Source organism: Mangifera indica, chromosome 7 (genome assembly GCF_011075055.1).
Source record: "Mangifera indica cultivar Alphonso chromosome 7, CATAS_Mindica_2.1, whole genome shotgun sequence".
Taxonomy (NCBI): Eukaryota; Viridiplantae; Streptophyta; class Magnoliopsida; order Sapindales; family Anacardiaceae; genus Mangifera; species Mangifera indica.
The window spans coordinates 17,427,555-17,450,542 of NC_058143.1; the positions used below are offsets into that span (position 1 = coordinate 17,427,555).

At 35.1% G+C, this 22,988-nt stretch overlaps 3 protein-coding genes across 9 annotated transcripts; 1 reads left to right on the forward strand and 2 right to left on the reverse strand.

The window, feature by feature from the left end:
• Positions 1-821: 821 nt before the first annotated feature.
• On the reverse strand, positions 822-5,439 carry LOC123221095 (putative E3 ubiquitin-protein ligase RF298). 4 transcript variants are annotated; one of them, XM_044643784.1, is made up of 3 exons: positions 5,320-5,439; positions 2,564-4,732; positions 822-1,589 (listed from the first exon to the last, which is right to left on the reverse strand). In XM_044643784.1, the coding sequence occupies exons 2-3, from the start codon at positions 4,724-4,726 to the stop codon at positions 1,047-1,049; spliced, it is 2,706 nt and encodes a 901-aa protein (XP_044499719.1). In that variant the 5' UTR covers positions 4,727-4,732; positions 5,320-5,439; the 3' UTR covers positions 822-1,046. The 4 variants fall into 4 exon arrangements, with proteins under 4 accessions (XP_044499719.1, XP_044499718.1, XP_044499720.1 ...); XM_044643783.1 differs by having other exon boundaries at positions 5,223-5,375; XM_044643785.1 differs by lacking the exon at positions 5,320-5,439 and adding an exon at positions 5,116-5,136.
• A 2,486-nt stretch (positions 5,440-7,925) lies between these two features.
• On the reverse strand, positions 7,926-8,740 carry LOC123220017 (peptide methionine sulfoxide reductase B5-like). Its single transcript, XM_044642006.1, has 3 exons — positions 8,580-8,740; positions 8,247-8,403; positions 7,926-8,162 (listed from the first exon to the last, which is right to left on the reverse strand). Exons 1-3 carry the CDS (start codon positions 8,690-8,692, stop codon positions 7,998-8,000), a joined length of 435 nt encoding a protein of 144 aa, XP_044497941.1. The 5' UTR covers positions 8,693-8,740; the 3' UTR covers positions 7,926-7,997.
• Positions 8,741-11,002: 2,262 nt separating this feature from the next.
• LOC123220094 (SAC3 family protein B) lies at positions 11,003-22,507 on the forward strand. Of its 4 annotated transcripts, none has more exons than XM_044642106.1 (16): positions 11,003-11,253; positions 11,443-11,535; positions 12,036-12,134; positions 12,859-13,095; positions 14,787-15,005; positions 15,168-15,356; positions 15,435-15,691; positions 15,990-16,090; positions 16,241-16,456; positions 17,201-17,428; positions 17,507-17,598; positions 17,853-17,946; positions 18,602-18,694; positions 18,788-19,614; positions 19,708-19,822; positions 20,576-22,507. In XM_044642106.1, exons 1-16 carry the CDS (start codon positions 11,120-11,122, stop codon positions 22,388-22,390), a joined length of 4,809 nt encoding a protein of 1,602 aa, XP_044498041.1. In that variant the 5' UTR covers positions 11,003-11,119; the 3' UTR covers positions 22,391-22,507. The 4 variants fall into 4 exon arrangements, with proteins under 4 accessions (XP_044498041.1, XP_044498042.1, XP_044498043.1 ...); XM_044642107.1 differs by having other exon boundaries at positions 12,039-12,134; XM_044642108.1 differs by lacking the exon at positions 12,036-12,134.
• The last annotated feature ends 481 nt before the right edge of the window (positions 22,508-22,988 follow it).

Consider the following 22,988-nt stretch of genomic DNA (forward strand, 5'->3'; position numbering starts at 1 on the left):
TCTCAATTTTAGAAAAATACTTTATTTATGTTTTAAGGCAATCGGTTCAAAATTATGAGGTCAAAATTGTCATTGTGGAAGCAGGCTTACTTGGCACTAAGAATAAGTTGAAGGGGGGTTTAGAGATTTCAAATTTAACGGAGGTGGTGAGGATGGGGGCTGTTCCACTCTCACGGAAATATAACATGAATAAGGGAAGCTCATGCCACGTGGCTCATTCTTTGACACAAGATGAAACTTTCAATCTTGCTCTCTCCCTCCTTATCCTTATTTTTCTCGTTAACTTCCCTACATATAAATAAGAAATACTAATTAAAATAACCAATAATATTATATATATTTATTTTAAACATATAAATATATATATTTTTATATATATTATTATATAATTAAATATTATTTTATTTTTAATCAAAATTATCTAATTATGTGATAATATATATGAATATATATTTATTTATATACTTAAAATAAGTACACATAGATTTATTATAAAATAATTTTCCCACATATATTGTCAACATTCAACCACAATAATCCAATCATCCATATATCTTTGACAACTTGAAATGGCCCTTGTCAAGTTCACATTCTTGCGACTCTCCGTGAAATATTGGAAACAAAAGAATCAAAGGTCAAGTCATAATGATACCATTATTCAGAATGCCCAATGCCATGAACATAATATCCATAGATGACAAGATGAACGCATCTCAGCTTTATATCAACATTATGAAGCAACAAATATTTGTACCCCTAAATAATGCAACTTTGATGTATAACATTCTTTGTATCGAGTAAATATAATGGAGAACAAAACAGAGCCAGGAAAATTGTGAACTGCTTCATATTAAGATTGAAATGTAAGCATATATACTGCCAAGCCCCATTAAAGATATGGGGAAAGTACACAGAAGCATCAACCTTGCAATGTATGACAGATTAATTGTCTTAACTCTCGAAAGGGGTAATTCAGAAGATGCATTATTCCATATAAAGGAGTCCGACTATGATTATTCAGAACACTCCACTCAACACAACTAAAATTAAGAGCAAGCATAACATACAGGAATACGCCACTGGATAGGACTCCTACAAGAAGGACAATCCTTCATCCCCTGTTTCTTATGGAGCTCATTGCACGTTGTGCATACAACCTGATGGGCACATGGAAGAAAAACGACTGACATCTCCTCTGAAAGGCACATCACACACTCACGTTCACGTTTAACACCTTCTGTTCCAGAGAAGTCATGGAGATTTGCCACTACTTCTGATATAAAAGGAGTCTGGGACTCCTTGTTTATTGGGCCATTTCTGATGCCGCTAAGTCTGCCAGCATAGCTTCCATCAATGCCCCTTCGAAGTGCAGCAATTTTTGAAGAGTCTGTCTTCAATCTCAATTGGGAGATTTCTTTCTCGAGCTTTTGGATATCGTCTTTATACCTCATCAAATTCTTTTCTGCGTTTGATTTGATCATATCTTCCTTGGATTTTGATGTAGCTTCAATTTGCTCTCTTTCTTTTCTTATTGAACTGGCCTGCATAAGTAATTCTTGCTTCGCCTTTTGTTCCTGTTGCCATCGAGCCTGAGATATTTTTCCTTTTCAATGAGTAAAGGCCAAGTAAAAGCCATAATTACTAGTAGAACACTTTGATAGTGGAAAGGACACTTTTGTTGGAACAATCAAGCATCATAGCTCCAAAGCACAAGAGCAGTTTCAAATTGACACTTCTACTGATTCACAGTAGGTACCAGACATTTTTATATCATACTTTCACGCTTCTGATATGTGGCTCAAAATTTTGCTTCAAAAGTGACTTTTGGTTGGCCGAAAAATGAAAACATTCCTAAAACAGTAAGAAAGACAGCAGAAGATCTTTGAAGGAGTTTGAAAATGCAGATCTATGATTGAGAAAGCAAATAAAATAGTAAATTAACGTGTTATCAGAATTAGCCTCTGACTTTAGCAAAACTAGGATGTCAAGACTTTTGAGCCTAAATTAGATTATTCGGCAAATTTTACACAAAGAAAACCCTCAATATATGTACTTATTAATATTTGCATCACCACTCTGTCATATTTGACTATACTCTTAAGTGCTGAACGGGCACTTACCACAGCATATTGCCTTCACATTGTACTGGGCAACCCGCCTAACTATGTTGTATCTATATGATGACCAGTAGCACACTAAATGCACGTGAAACCTAGCACATAGAGATTAGACGGTGAAGGATTACAAATTCTACTTGAAGCTCCTAAATCCTACTGCAGATTACATGCTATCTACTGCCATCAACAAATTCTTTTCTGCAGCAGTGTCACAACCTTTATTGACCATCCACAACATGGAACAAATCAAAATTTACTGTATCCAATGAGATCAATCTGTAATCTAACTCCTCATGTCCTGCAATGGTTGGTAACTGGGTGTTACCAATATGCGTGCAAAGTTTAAAAAGTGGTTGGTAGCCTAATTACAATGTTAAGTAGATCTCTTTTAACATAGAAAATGAGGATCGAGAGAGAAAAAGGGGTAGAACTTCCAAAAGGCATACCTCAAATTGTTCCTGGATAAGTTTCTTTTGCTCTAGTTCCTGTAGCCGCTGTGCAACCTTGCGTTTTTCTGTCACCAGCTCCTCTTGTAACAAAGTTTTTTGCTTCCCCCATGACTGAAACTTCATTTGTGTCTTCTTCTCTCTCTTTGATACTTCTTGACAGCTTGCAGCTGACTCTGTGGCACGTAGTTTAGCTGCTTCCATCTCTTGTCTCAAAGCAGCATTCTCTACCTCAAGCCTACGTACAGCAGAATTAGCTCGCTCTACTTGCCCACTGGCCTTACACAAAGCGTTCTCCATTTCAGAGAGCTTCTTCATAGTGTTTTCCTCCAAAGTCTGCTTCTCTTTCTTGAGTCGTTCCACTTCCTCTTTCTCTTGCCTCAGTGTCTTAAGTTCAGCCTTGTCCTTACTGAGCCTTCGAGCAGCCTGCATAACCTTCTGATTAACCCATTCATTCCATTCATGGAGTTGATTCTGCAGTTCCCGCACCCGTGGAACAAGCTTCACAATCAGCTCATCCTTCTTGTCCTGAGGAACCCACTGTCCCAGAGACTTATCATAATGTAAACCAGCATAACAGCCATTAGGTCCATTGGCATTAGCGCTAACAGTTACTCGAGCAGAGTTGCTTTTGGTAGGCAATGAAAGAGAAAGCTCTGTATCAGCAGTTGGTAATGCAGACAGATTTTTGGCTAAAGGCAAAGTAGATAGAGTGCCAACTGGAGGGAATGTGGATAGTATACTGGTCTTTTGCAATGCAGAAATGGCACTAGAACTTTCTGAAGTGAACACTACAGGCGAAGAGGGTCCAGGAGCGGTAGATGGATTATGGTTCCCATTTTCTTGATGTACTTCAATGGCCTTGCTTAATTTTAAGGAAGTATTCTTTATGTTAAGGGAAGCATTCTCAGTCATGGATTTTAGTTTCTTATCTAAGAGTAAGCTACCCAAACCATTCAGTTTCCCAGCTCTTGAAGATCCCTTAGATCCATATGTCCGGTAGTGTTTCTCCAAATGAAAAGACTTCTGACGAAGTACATATTCTCTCTTGGTACTACCTGAATGCACCTTTCTACTGCCCACAAACTTTTCCTCCAATGCAGGGGGTTGAGATGTTCCTGCAGCACTGAAAGTTTTATCTGCAGGATTGGATATGGAATGAGATCTCTGTGTCTCTGATAGCCCAGTAAGAGCAAGGGAATTCTTTGGTTTTGTTATATTTGGAACCCCTGCCATAGCAGGTGCCTCAGATTGAGAACTATGAGAACAAGAGATTGAAGGAACCGGTTTACTGAGATTCGGAAGATTCATTTCAGCACTTTTTGCCTCTGTTGTCAGCTGGGGTTGGGCGGAAACATATGAATTCCCTATTGAAGCTCCATCACTTGAAAAACTACTCAAGGGATCACCATCCATTGCACATGCATGCGAGACATTCATGTCACAAATTAATAAGCACCACATTGCATCCCCAGTACTGAAGAAAGGCCTAACTTCTCTAAGAACACAAACCAGTTCTGCCAGTACATACTTCTCCAGCTGCTGTAAATTCTCAAAATAGTGTTCCCTAGAAGTATTTATCTCTTGGCCATTTCTAAGGAACATTAAGGTATTATCTACAATATTTGAAATGGTATCTTTACAACCATAACAAAGGCCAGACCTCAACACAGCCTTTGTAGCCACTTCTTCTGTGTAGCCACAAGCAACAATTTTTTTTATTGCACTCATGAAAATTGCATCCAAATTGCTCAAAACAAGTTCTTCTAGCTGACTTTCTGTGAGGTCGCTCCAGTCAGCATCTTGGAACTCTTCTGCCTCTATTTCTTCTCTAGGTCGGCTTGGACCAACCTCAGATGAACCTACAGCAGTAGACAATCCAAGGTCCAGTTTTAATCCATCAGAATGGTCTTGCATAATACCACACAAGTCACAGGCACTAGCTTGTCCATGACCTGGGGAGATTTCAAATTTCTCCGCAGAGAATTCATAAGCTGGGCACTCATTTTGAGCTGAAGGGATAATCTTATTCGTTTCACCTAAAGGTGGATCAGCTCGAAACTTCCTCTTATTTCTGCTTCCTTTTTCTTGAACTGACATTAGAGGAGACACTTGACAACTAGCACTACTACTACTACTTCCCTTAGCAACCATTGATGCCATCTGAAACTGCACAAAACAATGTCATTCAAAATACTTATCAGACCTTATAATTCATCAATTTATCATTTCTCAATAACAACACTCAATACCAATCGATTTTCTACATCGAAACAATACAAGAACAAAATTTACATCAAAATTATTCAAAAAATCTCATTAAAATCATCTACCAAAAACAAAAACGAATCAAATCATGACATCAAATTTGTTAAAATGATCTCCATTGAAAGAATAAAAAGTGAGCGCATCTTTATTCCTCAATCTCACAATAAAGGAATGAGAATCAAAATTCTGCATTAAAAAGGAAAAAAAGAAGAAGAAAGAAAACAAGAAACAAACAAGTACTACCCCCAATTAAAAACTTAACATACAATGCACACAGAACATACCCAGATAGCAAAAAGGCCAAAGTATAAAATTAGTTTTTGAATTGAACATAAATCTAAAATCAAAATCGACCCATTAGATCAAGAAAGAAAGAGCATCAAGAGCATACAAATAAGAATTTGTACGGTCACTGTTGATATAAAAGGATCCTTAATTAAGTAAGATGATATCCGATTTATAATCAGAATCTGACGATAGAGATATACCCGTGCTTGAGCTATGTTTCCAGCGGAAAGACCAATCTCACGATATCGAAGAAACAGAACAAAATATATATAGCTCTCCTTTTTAATTGTTAATTTTTTATATAAGAGTAAGCCTTCATTATAAATTTATGGGTTTACAGAAGTTTATATATATATATATATATATATTTTATGAGTATTATTACCAATCAAAAAACTACGATATCATATATTTTATAAATAATTTAAATATATAAATAATATATTATTATATAATTAAATAATTTTAAATTAAAAATAAAATAATATTAAATTATATAATAATATATTATTTATATATTTAAATTATATATAAAATATATATATATATATATGTAATATTACTTTATGATTATTATTATAATTATTATTGGTCTTAACCAAACAAAGTAACTATGGTTAGCTAAATTAGCCTTCTTAAACCAACCATGGTTATGGTACTACAACAAATGTTGCATATGTAGTGCAATAGTTTTATATATAGTAAATTAATAAAACTACGTATACCAATTTTATAGACACAAATATATATATATATTATTATATGATTAGATGATTTTAAATTAATAATAGAATAATACGTAATTATATGATGATATACATAAATATGTATACAATTATGTATTTAAAATAAGTACATATAATTTTTACTTATAGTAAATTGTTTGACACATTTATGAATTATGGTGTAATTATAATAATATTGCCAATTTGATATTTTGATGTTTTACATTATTATTAATTTTGTCAAAATATAACTATACTTTATTTAATGTAATATTTCAAGTTTTCATCCATTGAATGGAAAAATTATCCAACCCAATCACGGAATTCTTAATTTTGTTAACAAAAATTTACTTATGCCATAATGTAGAGACTATAATTATTATATTATCTTTTAAGGATTTCAGTTTTTGAAATTTACTATATTGCCCTTAATAGCAATTGTTAGTAATCTTGTTAAACATGATAGTTTGTAACTCTCTAACACTCATCAATGATTTAAGATTTCACTAAAACACATGTCAACCATCCACTTGTAAGCATGAGACGTAATCTACAAGACATCATGAGCATATAAATCAACTCGATATACATTCAACTCATGCTTGTGATACATAAATGTTTACTATTTACTGTCATATTAGCAATTATAGAATCTCAACCTTCCACATAATGTTCATCTTCTATGCACAAGGGGTGAAGATTTTTTGTAATGTTATTCGTACTCTCAAAACTAGGGAGGTAATTAATATGTGGTCAAAACTTTTCCTTCATTAAGCTCGTAGATGCAACTTCTAAAGATAAATAACAATATGTAGATAAAGAAAACCGGATATAAATTATTATTATATTTTTTTAAGTTAACATTTATAATCATTACTATATACGATTGACAGTAATGATAAAATAATGAGATATAAATTTATTAAAATGTCCTTTTATATTAAACTAAATCAATAATGTGGAGACAAGGAAAATCAAATAAATAAAATGTGGGGTGCTAGAGGAGACATGGTAGGGGAAGTTTCGCAAGAAATCAGAAGGCATGAGGCTAATCAAGAAGTTCAGTTGTGATGACTAGAGCGTTCTCACTCACCCTTGATTGATGTTGAAGCTAGCAGCTCCATGAACTGGCTCACTGATCTTTAGTCAGTTGCTTCCAAATTCGATCTTCTCATCTTGATCTTACAAAAACCATCTCATCTTGATCTCGAACAAAATTGACAAGAACACGCCCAAACACTTGCTCCAATGTGGCAGGTGAAGGCAGCATCGCAAGTTGTAGAGGCTGAAATTAATAGATGATATCAAGATGAGAAGATCAACTTTAGTGTGTTGGGTGAGGGCAACGCTGTAAGTCACAGGACAAACTCACAACACTCAGGAAGGACAGAATCAAAAGGTGGTGTTGACTTGTTGGGTGGTGGTCGTTTGGGTGATGGTGATGGCAATCTGGCGAGGGTGATAACAACCGGTGGTGGTGTAGATGGTTATTTAATTGAAAGCAATGACATTTTGTTATTTTGACACAGCTCATCTTGCCACTTCCACTGTCTTTCCTATAGAGTAATAGCAATAATCAGTGTATAGTGACCTCTTCCTCCTGGAAAAAACTCTCAACAATTCTACAACACATCTAATAGAAGGTACAAATTAGCAATTCATTGTACCCCCGCATTACATAGCATGTCTTAAGCATTCAAGTTTGTGAGAGACTAAAGTCCCACATCGCATTCAAATTTGTTGGAGGCTAAAGTCTCATATTTAAAAAAAATAATATAAATGGTATACAAATGTGATAAATTAAATTTTAACACAAATTTATGTAATATGAGTTTTGATCTCCAAAGCCCAAAACCAAAATGGATACGTCTACCTAACAATCTGACTTGATTTTGACACTAAGCAATAACACACCCAACCAAACGACGACTTTATCAACCTATGGTGATTATACTTGAAGAAAGGTGTTGAAAACTAAAATTTCACATCTAATAAGGTGAATAAATAAGGTGGATTGAACTTTAACACAAGCTAATGAATTTTGGTCTATACACTTATAGACCTAATATATTCCGACAAGATACAATCAACATTTCAATAATCATTTTATTATCACCAAAAGTGTCAACATTATTATCTAATTGTACATGCCGTCACAGAGGAGGAGGGGAATTAGCAGGAACAAATTTGACAGATACACTGTTGACACAATGGCGTTCATCTGTTGGTGTTTTGAATCCCTCACCTTTGAAAACATGGCCCAAGTGTCCCCCGCAGGCTGCACATGTAATCTCTGTTCTCCTCCAATCTGGATCAGGCTGAAAATTATTGCTTTCATGGTTAAAAAATATCCAATCAAAACCAACAACAACAACTATTGTGATAAATAATCAGCAACTTACAGAGAGATTAATGGCTCCGGGAAGACCCTCAAAGAAAGCAGGCCAGCCACAGCCTGAGTTGAATTTAGTACTAGACTTGTAAAGCGGTGTTCCGCAACCCGCACAATTGTAAATCCCATCGGCAAAGACCTTGTCATACTCACCGGTTCCTCGCAGCCTGCACATCATTTGTAAATCAGTGGAAGTAGCAGAACAAACAAGATGACCTAAAATGTAAAATTGAGGATGAATTAAAGTAATTAAATTTAGATTATGCATTTTCACCATCAATCAATTGTGTATAATCATAGATCAACCTCAATAGATGTGTGATAATTTATGAGATAAACTTACTCGGTTCCTTTCAGTCGTAGAATCCTGAACTGCTCGGGGGAGAGAATAGCCCGCCATTCTTCCTCCGATTTCTGCACAGAACCTGAACGCCCTCCATCTCCAGCTCCGGCCATGCTTGTATTTTGCTACACCTGTTAACCTCATCCACATGTACTTGATCTTATAGATTCCTGGGGAAATGAACCTGGACGGAATTTAGGCCAAATGGTGTTTCATAACTCATTTGCGGATTAGGCTAACCCGGCCCGGAATGAGGCCCATAATTTTCTCTCATTTTAGGCACAGCTATAACTTGACGTTGTTGCTCGATGGCATTTTTCCCCAATCATGGGTGGTCAAATGACTATTTATCCTTCCTTCTCATTATGTTACTTGTCAGGGGGCGTTTGGTTTGGGTAATATTTGATTACTAAAATAAAAATATTACCTTGAAAATAGATTACTTAGAAGATTACTGGGTATAAATGATTACTATGTTTGATAAAATTTGATAGGTATAAATAATTATTGTGTTTGGTTAAAGGTAATAAAAGATTACTAGTAAATTATTTTATTTAAATGCCCTTGAATATAATTATTTTTAAATATTTTTTATATTATTTGTCATATTAATTAAAAATAAATTTATTTTTATCTCAAAAAATTAATAAATAATAATTTTTCTATAATAAACTCAAGATTACCCCAATAATCTTTAAATACCTAAAGTGAAGGTGATAATCAGATTACCACTTATATTACTTGCCACGTCAGCATTGGTAATAGAAGATTACTGTAATCTTTTATTACTGACAAACCAAACAAGGGAATAAAAGATAGATTACCAAGATAATCTATCTTACCGCCAACCAAACGCACCCTCACTTCTCTTCTCCCCTACTAATTCTTCCTACGTTTGGATTAGATCTACTGTTAATCAGATTCCGGTCATTATCGATGTCTCTTTATTATTGTTAGTTACTACCTCATATTTCTAGTCATATTTTTAAAATTCTAAACATTTTTTGAATAACCTTTTCTAAGTATGTGTAAAATAATCATCGTGTCCTTCCAAATTAGGAATAAACCCAAATCAAACTAGTTTAATCTCAAATTTGAGTCGAATTTAAATTAAAAAGGTTAACTCGATTTTTAAAACTGAGTTAAACTTGAATTAGAAAGAGTTTGACTTGATCTGATTTGTAAATCAATGATTATTTGATTTAATTTGAATTTGAGTAATAACTGGATTTAAATTAGGTTAAATAATTGTTAAAATAACATTATTTTGATAATTAATAGATAAAACAATATTGTTTTTATCAATGAATTATAAATTTAAATTATAAACTTTAGCTAAATCGAATTGCACTAATTTTTCACTCAAGTTACCTTTAATATTTACCACCTGGACTTAAATCAAACCAAACTTGAATTGATGAGTGCATAACTCGATTTGTTTCCACGCTTATTTCAAGCAATAGTTTTCATTAAAAGAAGCCAATTATGAATGAACAAATAAACTTCTAAAACTTAAAAGGGTGGAGAAATCAAAATGAAATTGATCATATTTTTTGTGTTAAACATGCCCGATGAAATCTCCAATTTAATATATAATTATTTTTCACTTTTTCTATATAAACTTCCACCATCTATATATATATATATATATATATATATATATATACACACACACACACACACATCATCCCATACGTGCTATTAGTATTTATCCACATAAGGGTTAAATTTATATTTTACCCAGTTGAGATAAATTGATATTTATCAAATTTTATATCGTTTTAGTTGTTTGTGTAATTAACTTTTTTCAATTTTTGTATCAAATTTTTTAAAGTATACTCTTACTTATGATATTTAATAAAACTTTATAATATATATATAAATTAGGATTAGCTCTAAATAGAATTGACTCATTTTTAAAAGTTAATTCAATTCAAATTAATTAAATTTGAATTTATTTAATATGAATTTAAATTGAAATATTTAAATTATTTTTAAGACCAAACTAAAGCCGAGATATGTGGTGTTTGATTTTGTTTAATGTGAATTTATAATTTAAATTGATAATTCAACTTTATAGGTCAATTTGATTCAAATTATTGATTTAGTTTTTTTTCAAATAATGTCTCTTTTTTCGGTCTTAGGGCAATTTTCTAAAAGAAAAAAAATAAAAATACGCCAATTTTTATAATACATGCTTTATTCATAAAATGGACCAAAATTTTAAAACTAACAAAAAAACCCCTAAAATAGAAATTTTTCAATCTACCCCTAAGATTAAAATTATCATAAAACCCCAAATTGGAAAATTTCAAAGACCCACCACCACGCGTGGTGAAAAATTCCCAAAGGCCCCAAACACGTGTGCCTATTGCAGTAAAAAATCTCCTGATATGCTGCAAACTCACACTGAGCCCCCCACCAAACAATAAGGTTTTAAAGTTCGCAAAATTAAAACCATCTTCGACTCTTCCTTGCCGATTGCAAGAAACAACGAAAGCTTTAACTCTTGAAGCTCAGGAATGCAGTAGAATAGACAAATGGCGGATCATAATGCAGGGTTTGGAAGGCAGTCAGGCCCCTCTGTTCCCACAAAGCCCCTTCCCACTTTTGGAAATTTCACTCCTCCCGCCTCTTCTTCTTCTCCTTTTGCCAATACTACTCCATCTCCCAGGTGACGATATATATATATATATTTGTTTTTTCTCTTAGTAATTTCAAACTTTGTCATTGATTTTTTAATGTGAAAGTTCTATTTTTTCTTTTTCTATTTCGTGATTTGAGTATCATGCGTTTCTTGGATGGCTAATTTATATTTCTATGAAACATGGGTTTTTGTTTGATTATGATGTTTTGATTTCAGGCAACATGATGTTGTAGAGAGGACAAGCCCACCTCCTGTGTCTTTTGGGAGCTCCGCTCCAACTGCCGGACTAAACCAAACTTCCAGAGTAAGGTGAGAGCAATTCGAAATTTATAGGGTTTTATATTTTACTTTTAGGTAAAATTAACTTCGTACTCTGATTATGACCATCGTTTAATTTCCTGTTGCAAAACGTAGACAAGATACATGTGTTGGGTGCTTAGAAAGCTACCCACTTGAAGTCCAATAGGGTGTTTGAATTTCGTCCAGGTTCTTGACAAAACAGAACAGAGAATTAAACTTGAAATTCATATTTTACTGTTGTGTGGATTCGCAAATAGCCACTCAAAACATGATGTACAAATGTTGCCCATTGCTATAGGAAAACATGGTAAGATAGTTCAATGACTTAGTTGACATTATTTTCTCCTAGGAGTGGCCCTTGTGTGATCTTGACAAAATGACATCTAGACATCATTTTGCATTTGGTCACTTCATGTAATCTACAGTTATCTAGTTTTTATTTTTATAAGCTTCATTTTTTTTTTTTGCGTGCTGATTATGGATATTTATGAGTATTGTTCTGGTACCAGAAGACCCGAGGCTCCACAGAAAGTGCTGTCACCTCCTTCAGCATTTGAAAACCCTCATTCTCTTGCTGGTCCTTCTTACTCATCTGCAGGGGTCCTTAGGTAACTGTCAAGACTAATGTATAATTTTTCTATCTTTGTCTCTTTTTCTTTTCCTTTTCTTTTATAATGGTACTGTTCCTTTTGATTTATATCCATACAATGTCACTTCAACTTGTTTCTCGCCTACACATCCACTGATGCTATTGGCAAAAAATCCCTTAAAATGTACATGTGTATCTGTATGTGCATTGATGCACATGTTTTTGAGTCAGGTATGAGCTGCTAAAATAGTTTAGTATAGATCATGATGCACCCCAAAAATTCTGCCAGATCCTTAGTGTGAACCAAAAACAACATCCATTTTGTTTCCTTCTCTGTGACTGATAAGAAAAAGGCAATGTCTGCATAAAATATGTATTTTCACATAACCATGTTAGCACATGATAAGCACTAGGGCCATATGCTTGTGGCTCCAACTTGTATGATCAAATTGTGCTCTTCAGGCACCGTGTCTAAGTACCTCCTGTTACTTTGTTCCCCTACTATCCTGAGCTAACATCTTGGAATTTCTTAGCTGCCATTGCAGTTCTAGATGAAAATTCCTTGCACCTTTTTTATATTTATTTTTCATTTTTGTATGAGTTATAATAATATGAATATTCCAAAATGTAGCTTTTGAACTTCAGCACATACAATCATTAGCTAACCACAAAAGTGTTTTTTTCTGTTTTTGATCAGCAGTCTGTTACACCACATATGTTTTACTAATGCCTTGTTTTCTCAGATCCATTGTGCCTCCTCATAGATTGGATGATGGGCAAAGATCTTTCTTCAAAGATTATGATGCCCCATCTCATGCCAGGCCTTCTGCAGTGACATCAGTTGTTGCTTCACCTAATTCTGGAACTAGTGCCATGGCTAAGATTGCCCGATTCCAAGAACTGAAAAGGACTAGGTCACCTCCTTTACTCTCTGGAGATGAAGAATTTTCAAGAAAATCTATTCAACCTATGCATCCAAGGTATATTACATCAATTCATCATTCTTTCTTTCTAATAGCACAAGTTATTTATTGATATAATGAAGGTAACCTGTTTCATATTGTAATAAAGCTTAAACACTATTTTGGGTCATTACATATCAATATGCTTATGGGTCAAGTCACAAGTGTTTTTTTGATATTGTATTGGATTCAAGTTGACCAAGTAGTCATGTGGTTTTGGTTTATGTTTTATTCAATGTGAAAGTGCACGTGAAGGTGCATCTTAAAGCTTAAGTACCACAATTGAACCTTATTTATCAGCTTAAGCTTTTGGGTCGAGTGATCTTCCTGTGTCCTTTAACTTTAGAACTCTGCATTATATCCCCTAGATTTCCTTTTGTTGTTGTTGATGGTTACTGTAATTGGAACTAATTGCATTGTTCTATTCTCAAAGTAATGCATGTCTGTGGTGTAAAGAACTATATTTTATTACCTGAAATTTTGTGTTTTGAAATCAACTTTAAGTTTCACCATGTTTTGGAGATCCATTGCATGAATGAAAAATTCATCTGTCTTCTTCCCGCTCCCTCTCTCTCACCAAACCTTTAACTTCTGGCCTTTTAAATATTTTTTCAAAGCCTTTTCGGTTAATTTGAGACATAAGTATTTGAATATTGCATCACCATTTTATTTTTAGCCTTTTGACTGTTGCTTTCTTTCTCTTGTAGCCATTCTGATTCACTTGTTGATAATCACAGTTCCCTAGCTTTACTGAGAAAAGTTTCACCTGCTTTCAAAGCTATCATTCTGTTGACACTTTTCACCCTTCTTTTGATGAAAGTCAACAGTAAGTTTTCAGTTTCAACTCCATATGTTTCTTTGTCTGCATGCACGAATGTATGTAGGCTACAGTTTTCTGTTAATATTCTCCTACTGATTGGTTAGTACCTTATAGGTCACAATATACAAACTACAGTTCAAGCTTGGCTCTGTTTAGTAGGACTGCAACCACATTCATATTTCGCTAGCTTAACTTGAGCTTGGCTGTCTTTTTCCAACATTAGCTTTGTCTCTTTTATTTATTACGAGAACTGACAAGATTTGGATTTTAACAACACATGTAACATTTTAAATTATGTTGAAGTTTTTTTCATTGGCATGGCTGGTACCGAATTTATTGTATATTCATATAGAAAAAAGCTACTTCTGTCAAGCTCTAGTGTGTTTTAAAATAAGCATAAAGTAATGAAAGCAACAGCAGATTCCTGTGTTTAGATGCCCATCCATGTGGAGCCAAGGGTTGTTAAACTTGATTTGTTAGTAAAATGCGTTTCAAGGGAAAGCTTGAGCTTTTCATACTCATAATTGAACAAGCCTGCAATAACATCTTGATAAACCAACACCAACTTATTCTCAAACAGTTTGGTTTGTCATAAGCCCTAAAACCATGTCAAGTTTCCACTTATGATGGAAGAAAACCATCTTTTCTGATAAAATCTTTTGAAGCAGCAGCCTCTTTATCTGTGTGTGATTTCATGTACCTTTGAAATTATAATGAGGAAGCGCATCCCTTATGCTGGAGATCATGTTCTTGATCATGAAAACATTGTTATTGGATTTTTTGCTGTCAGTTTTACTTTATGGCTTCATCATACACGTGTGTATGTGTTCCATTGCTTGTTATTTCTTCAATTGTGATATCCTTTGATAGTTGTATTGTTTGTTGACAGACCAATTTTATCTTCTCCTATGGGGGGTAATCATGCCACATTGCTTGGCAATTATCCCAACTTACCTGCTCATCAAGGTCCGTTCAGAGCCTCGCCTAATGTTGGTTCTTATGATTCTGAAAGAAGTTATATGGAGCAAGTTCCTAATGTGCAAGGCCCAAAACGAACCAAGTTCCCACATGTGCCATCGGAAAATAGACTTTCTTGGGAAAACCCGCGGTTTGCTCTTAGTGGCTCTAAAAGCTTTTTAACATATATGTTGGCATATATTGAAGATTTTTAGAAGTCTTATACCTTCCTTCTTTCCAATTCTTTTATTTACTTGTTTTCGAGCTTATTTTCCTGCCTGATGTTCTGTTTCTGCTTTTGGGCTGGTAATAGGTTCAATGTTTTTCACAGTTCCTCTGATTCTCAATTTCCTCAGAGGTCTGTGCCATCTGCAAACAGTACTGGTGTTGCTGCTACCAGGTTCACCAGCTCACCAATTTCAGAAAGAACTAGGTCTCCTCCACATTCTTTTGATGAAGGTCTACACAGAAACTTGAGTTCCACTCAATATGATACTGAACGGTATGTTGGATCTTGGTTTATTAATGTTGTATAATGATTCCAGTGTACTTCATTTTCCTAATTCCATGCAATTTTTAGAGAAATGCAAGCCAAGGCAAAGCGACTGGCTCGTTTCAAGGTGGAACTGAGTGAAGATGTGCAAATCAGTCCTGATTTTGCTGATCAAAGAGTTTCTACTGATAGACAAGAACAGTCTGCTGTGGAGAGGCAAAAAATTGTTGGGGCACCTTCTTTAGAATCATCAAAGGATTATCTGAATGAAAATTCTTTATCTGATTACGAAGGCTTGGAAACATCCAGTATAATTATTGGGTTGTGTCCAGATATGTGTCCTGGTATGTGAATACCTTGTCTTAAGAGCCAGCATATAATATAATATTTTCCAGTTGCAACCTTTGTGGTTGTGAATTCACGCATAATTTATCTGTTCCTTGTCATTTTAAAATCTGAATGCAGAGAAGGTTTCTGTAATTTCTTGGTGATAAATAATACCAAGATGGAAAAAGGGAAAACTAAATAATCTTACTCTTTAAACTTGAATCTTCTTTTATGGCATCTCTAGAGAAGTAGCTGTCCTCTTTTATTAAAGTACACTAATAATGCTGTCATTATGATGTTTTGCTCATATTTCAGAGTCAGAAAGGGCAGAGCGAGAAAGAAAAGGGGATCTTGATCGGTATGAACGCTTGGATGGGGATAGAAATCAAACTAGCAAATACCTTGCTGTTAAAAAGGTAATTTTGTCATCAAATTTTCCTTTTGAACTTGTATTTGAACTAAACTTAATGTAATTAAACCTTTATCCTCTTTCAAGAAATTACTTTCACCTGTATTTCATTTATGAGAAGAAACATGACGGATATATTTGGTTTATGCTCACACAGTATAATAGGACAGCAGAGAGGGAAGCCAATTTAATACGACCTATGCCAATCCTGCAGAAGACAGTTGGTCATCTTCTCGATTTGCTAGATAAGCCCTATGATGAAAGGTTTCTTGGCTTATACAATTTCCTATGGGATAGGATGCGAGCTATCCGAATGGACCTGAGGATGCAGCATATTTTTAACCGAGAAGCTATTACTATGCTGGAACAAATGGTGCATACTTATTATGCTTTCAGTTTCTGTTTGTATAATATTTAGGATTTGTGATTTGATACTTGTTAGCTTAGCTGTAAGATCTCTTGTTAGTATATAAGAAGTCTTGCACTATTGTTTAGAGGGGTTTGGTTTAAATTTACGAGTGGAATATAAAAAAATATATGTATATTTAAAGAAAGGTGTATGGTGCTCAAATGAAGTGAATTAAATCTTGACACCAGACAAGGAAATTACTTACATCGAAATGTTTGGAAGTCAAAGTTAGGGAGCACTTTTCATTGTAGCCTCATGTTGCTGTTCTCTAAGCATGTTGGGCTGATCTTTCTAGCAGTTGCTCAAAGTGATGCCAATGACAACTCTGGATGGATATAAATTCTATTAATGCTTTTTCTGATGGTTTTGTTGTAGAGCATTTCTGGTTGAAGTCATAGTATTGTTTGTTTGTTGATGCAATCAAGTTAATTCTTGAAAAACAAAATTTATGAGTAGTAATGCACAGACAATTAAATTATGGCCACATGTATTATATTTGGGTCCTTGCCATATTAATCAAGTGCATGTTTTTTTAATCCACGCGTGTATTGCTTTCTTTTTTCATTTTTGTGTCATGTTTATCCGATTAATTGAAGCACAAATTGTTTGTTTTCCTGAAGATCTGCATTAACCATGTAATATATATGCAATAGCATGTTCTGATTATTATTTAGAAATGGTATTATAACTGATTGCTGTGGGTGTCAGATAAGGCTTCACATTATGGCCATGCATGAGCTATGTGAATACACAAAGGGAGAGGGCTTTTCTGAGGGATTTGATGCACACCTCAATATTGAGCAGATGAATAAAACATCAGTTGAGTTGTTCCAGATGTATGATGATCACAGGAAAAAGGGGATAAATGTACCAACAGAAAAAGAATTTCGAGGTTATTATGCACTTCTCAAATTGGACAAACATCCTGGGTACAAAGTAAGTTATTTGCTCTGGCAACTCAATTCTGCATATTTCATCTGAATTTGTTATGTGAAAATATGCAAATTGTCCTAGGTTGAACCAGCAGAGCTATCGTTAGATCTAGCAAAGATGACTCCGGAGATAAGACAAACACCAGAAGTATTATTTGCCCGTGATGTTGCAAGGTTGCTTTTTCTCCTTAATTTTATGAATAATTTTATGTATTAGGTTTGTGTTTCAAATTTTGCTTCTCAGGTGATGATACAATATTGTTTTATTGGTAAATCTATTATGTGGTTGTGAGGTCTATAAAACATTATCCGGTCACTTGAAATCACAACTTATGAATTGGATTTAGGATGTATAGTATTACTATAATTATACATGGTTGATAACGTGTTAAACTTCATCTAATAGTAAAACTTCTTGGCTTCTTCAGAGCTTGTAGAATGGGAAATTTTATCTCCTTCTTTCGACTTGCAAGGAAAGCGAGTTATCTTCAAGCATGCCTAATGCATGCTCATTTTGCTAAGGTATGAGGAAATATTGCTTGTGGTCACATTCAATTTAGCCTTTAAGATTCCAAAAGAGCATAAAGTTTTTTATGTTCCATGTGTTTAGTTCTCGTGGTAATTGGCTAATAGGTTAATCCAAAGACAAACTCTTGTGTTGTTCTTTTGAAGTTTGTCATAAATCTTATTAGGATTTTCTTTCCTCTACTATCATTCATGCTTAGAACATTTGGTTATTGCTTACATACATTTATGCATTGATGATGTTTTCTGTGATTAAGGCATATATCTTAAGCTTCTCGGTGCTCTTGTTCATGTATTTATTATTTTGATTTGAGTGGTTAAACAAACTTCTTTTTTCAGTGCTGTATAGGGGAGTGCATATATGTAAATTCAAGTGTTTGCTTGAATATTGATATGGGAAGTTCAGCATTCTTTATGCTAACAAACATTTTTTGGAGGGAATGCATATATATGATATATCATTGGTTTGATGTTTAGTGCAACAAAAAATTGTTGGACCTTGATGCCTAAAAAGGTGAGAACTAGTCATGAAATGTTAACATGAGGAACTTCATTTTAAAAAAATGAGCTTGGAATAAAGTTGCATGAACACATCTGCAAAAATACAGATATGCAAGTTATTTTGTCTCATGTATTATGCTTTTTTGATCAGTTACGAACCCAGGCACTTGCTTCCCTACATTCTGGTCTACTGAATAATCAAGGTCTCCCTGTTGCCCATGTTGGGAGGTGGCTTGGTATGGAGGTACCTTTCCTTGGCATGATTAAATTCTATAATTATCCATTTGGTGTAAATTCCTACTGGTCTTATATCTTTGCTTTTGGTGGCTGATTTTAGGAAGAGGACATAGAAAACCTTTTAGAATATCATGGTTTTTTGATAAAGGAATTTGAGGAGCATTATATGGTAAAGGAAGGCCAATTTCTCAATAGTGACAGTGACTATCCCACCAAGTGTTCAAAACTTGTCCACATGAAACGATCGAAAACGATGGTTGAGGATATTTTGGCTTCTACTCAAGCCATATTCTTGCCTACTGAAGCGAAAAAAGAAATTCAGCTTGATAAGATCTATAAGCATGACAAAGCAGCCATTCCTTATATTGGAAGGAAAATCTCAGTCTGTGCAGTTAATGAAGAAATGCCTGATTCTGCAGCCATTTCACCCCCAAAACATAGCAGATCAGTGCCACCCTTAATTGAGGCATCGATGGTTGATCAGCAAAGTCAAGATGACCACAAGGTGACTATGGCTAGTACTTCTCCCTGGAGTTTCTTAGTACCTCATACTTCCCCTAAACACCAGCCAGCTAGAGTTGTATCTGAGGAGAAACAAGATGATGATCCTCTTTTCAGAATGTCTCCAGAGAATAAGTCTGCTTTTGGCATGGAAGTTTTTCCTCTTCAAATTGTGCCAAGAACATCTCAGCAAGATAGATCCCCCAGTTTTAGAAGATATGATTATTCTGTAGATAATGCATTGCCTCAAGTTGTAGCTATTAATAACTTAGAAGATGAAGAACCTTCCGTTACTTATCAAGAGAAAGAAAATGATGAAGTTATGATAGGTGAAAATGATGAAGCTATGGAAAATGAAAAAGATGAAGTTAGGGCAAGTTATATAGAGGAAGAAGTTGCTCTGGCAAAACTCAAGTTAATCTTAAGGTTTGATAACTTATTCAAAATTCTAAAAAATTTTAAACTGTAAGTTTCAGAATTGTGTACCTTACCACATATCTTGGATTTCTCTCCTTCAAGGTTATGGAGGCGCCATTCGTCAAAGCTAAAGGAGTTGCGTGAGCAAAGGAAACTAGCTGCAAATGCAGCCCTAAATTCGTTGTCACTGGGACCACGAATTCAAAGGAACAAAGATGTAAGCCATTTCACCTCCTTTTAATATGGATCCTATTGGTTCTGTGTTATAGTTTTTTTATTTTGGCAAAATATCCAGACCAGAAAATTCAATTCATTGTTTCTTGCATGCCTCTCTTTTTGTCTCTGCCTCTGGCACCTATAGTTTACTTTTAAAGGAAAAATATGGCCTCTTCTTTTGTGTCTCAGTGTTCTGTTCCTCATGCTTCTCTTGAACAAAATGGAATGGAGTGACTTTAGTGCACTTTCAACAATTTAATTAGTGAACTTTATTCAAAGCTTCTGCAAATATTTACTGTGTAACAAATAGTTCTGTGTATTGTCCCATGATTTGTGCTACTAAATTAGTTCAGAAAATTATCTATTATTAAATGTTTGCATGTCACCTTATGAAGAAGAAAATATTGTCTTTGACTCCTTAGCCTCTTTGGTTCACCAGTTCAAGATGATATACGTTTGGGTTTTGTTGCTACCATGCTATTATAGAGCATCTGATTGGATACTTGAAATTGTGTATCATTGTTATATTAATGTTGTAGAATAATCATCTTCAAGTTTTCATATGAGAATGAGCTAATAGTCTGTTAAAGATTGAATTTGGGAAGTCCACATGGGAATGGTCAAACCAAAATTTGCTTTTTTGTTCCTTCTGCAACTAAACATCTTTTTGTTGAGAAAAAATGCTTATTTAGCTGATTACTTTCCTCGACCTTGAGTTATTTTGTTTACTGTTTGCATTTTCTTTTCTGTGTAGCATTCCTTCACACGTGGCAAGTTTGATATTGATCATGTCATGATAGAGAGATATGAGAAACAGGAACGGTCATGGTCAAAGCTGAATGTTTCAGATGTGGTAGCAGGTATACTCAGAAGAAGAAACCGAGATGCTAAGTTTCTGTGCTGGAAAATTATTCTATGTTCTCAGGACAGTCAAGAAGGGGATGAGCACATGCAGAGGGGGCAGGTTTCACATTTTGCAGCAGAATCGTGGTTGTTTTCAAAGCTAATGCCTCCTAGGAAAGATTATGATGATGATCTGCTAGTTTCATTTCCTGGCCTTTCAATATGGAAGAAGTGGCTTCCTAGCCAATCTGGCTCTGATTTGACTTGCTGCTTCTCAATTGTTAAGTCAACAAAAGTTGACCCTCCAAATAATACTGTATCTGGTGTAAGTGCAGTTCTGTTTCTTGTATCTGAAAACATCCCATGGAAGCTCCAAAAAATTCAACTCCATAATCTTCTGATGTCAATACCTTCTGGTTCCTGCCTTCCTCTTCTGATCCTTAGTAGTTCATGTAATGAAGAGGTTTTAGATCCTTCTGCTGTTATAGTCGATGGATTAGGCCTCCGTGACATTGACAAGTCAAGGGTGAAGAGTTTTGTTGTTAAATTCCTTGTTGGGAACCAACAATTGGGTTACTCAGATGGATTTTTCAGTGACGAGCAACTAAGGGAAGGGTTGGATTGGCTGGCAAATGAGTCACCTGTACAACCTGTTGTTCATTGTGTCAAGACACGTGAACTCATCCTGAGTCACCTGGGCTCTGCACTGGAGGTGCTTAAAAAGTTGAGTGATCATGAAGTGAGTCCAAATCACTGTATATCAGCCTTCAACAAAGCCTTGGATCTGTCACGGGACGAAATTGTGGCTGCTGCCAAAGCAAATCCTGCCAGTTGGCCCTGTCCTGAGATTGCAATAGTGGAGAATTCTGGTGATTTCATCGAGAATTGTTGTGTGCCAAGCATAGGATGGAGCTCTACAGAGAGAACAGAATCATTCGAGTGTTCATTAAATAACTTAAAACTTCCAGCTTTTCCTGATGATATATCCTGGTTGAGTAGAGGCTCTAACATGGGCAAGGAGATTGAGATTCAGAGATCACAACTTGAAAATTGCTTGATTAGATATTTGACACAATCATGCATGATGGGAGCTTCACTAGCTATAAAAGAGGCATCCATAATGCTACAAAGAAGCACAAGGCTTGAGCTTCAAAACTTGAGCTACTACATGGTTCCAAACTGGGTTGTGATTTTCCGTCGGATTTTCAATTGGCGACTAATGAGTCTAGCCAATGGGGCCTTATCTTCGGCATATGTTTTGGAGGAGCATCTTTCTGCTTTGGCTTTAGATAATCTGGATAAGTCAGGACTTGTAGGTATGCCTTACAGCGTAAACCATCTGTCTTTAGATGAAGTACTGGAAGGTGGCTTCGGCTCTCATTTGACTCAGTGGACTCACTGTCGGCCCCTTGGAAATAAAGAGATTGACAGGCACCATATCAATCCGGAAGTTCAGTGGCATCTACCAGGGCTAGTCTTAAATGGTGAAGTTCAAGAACCTGCTAACATAATTAACTTAGAAGACGATGAAAGAAATTCCCCACAGAAAGATAAATTGGTCACGACAGATGATGTTTCACAGACTACCAGTAAATTAAACAACACAGCCACTGAAATAATGTTGTCCGAAAATGTAGAGAGAGAGACTGAAAATTTAAGTGATTTGTTTGAGCGATGCTTCATGGTGCAGAACACAAATTACAAAAGGCTGTCGGTGTTTTTCTGATATGCTAATTGCTTGTGAAGAATTTTGCCCAGTTGAAATATGAATTTTGACAAGTAGAGTCTCTATTTGTAACATTATTCCGATGTTTTTTTATAATGTACACAAAGGTTATAACGAGATCTTTGGTTTTTGGCTATTCTGACTTTGTTTTCTGCAGATATTCAGCCGACAAATTGGGAGCTTGTAATTTTAAGATGCAATCCAGAGGTGAACTACTTGTGGACATATGTGAAGCCTTAAAATGCTATGATTTGGAAGATTCATAGAAAGAAATACTAGTAAATTTACGTCTTTACAAGCTTGAGCCATTTCAGTTCACTCAGGCAGGAGTCGGTCACCTATGCTGGACTGCATGTGAATAAAATTTCATCTATGACGGTAAATGATACACCCCTAGGATTCGAAGATAGCATGGTGCAGTTGGCATGCTACACTCAACGAGCCTCTAAGTAGCATGGGCGTCATGCCAAGACAATGCGCAGGTTATACATATTACGAGAATTCTGATGATCCAAGTGTCGAGAAAGTGTTTGCACTGTTGCTTGAAATGCTTAGTACTGGCGGAGGAAATGCTGCATTTAATCTCATCATCGCAGAC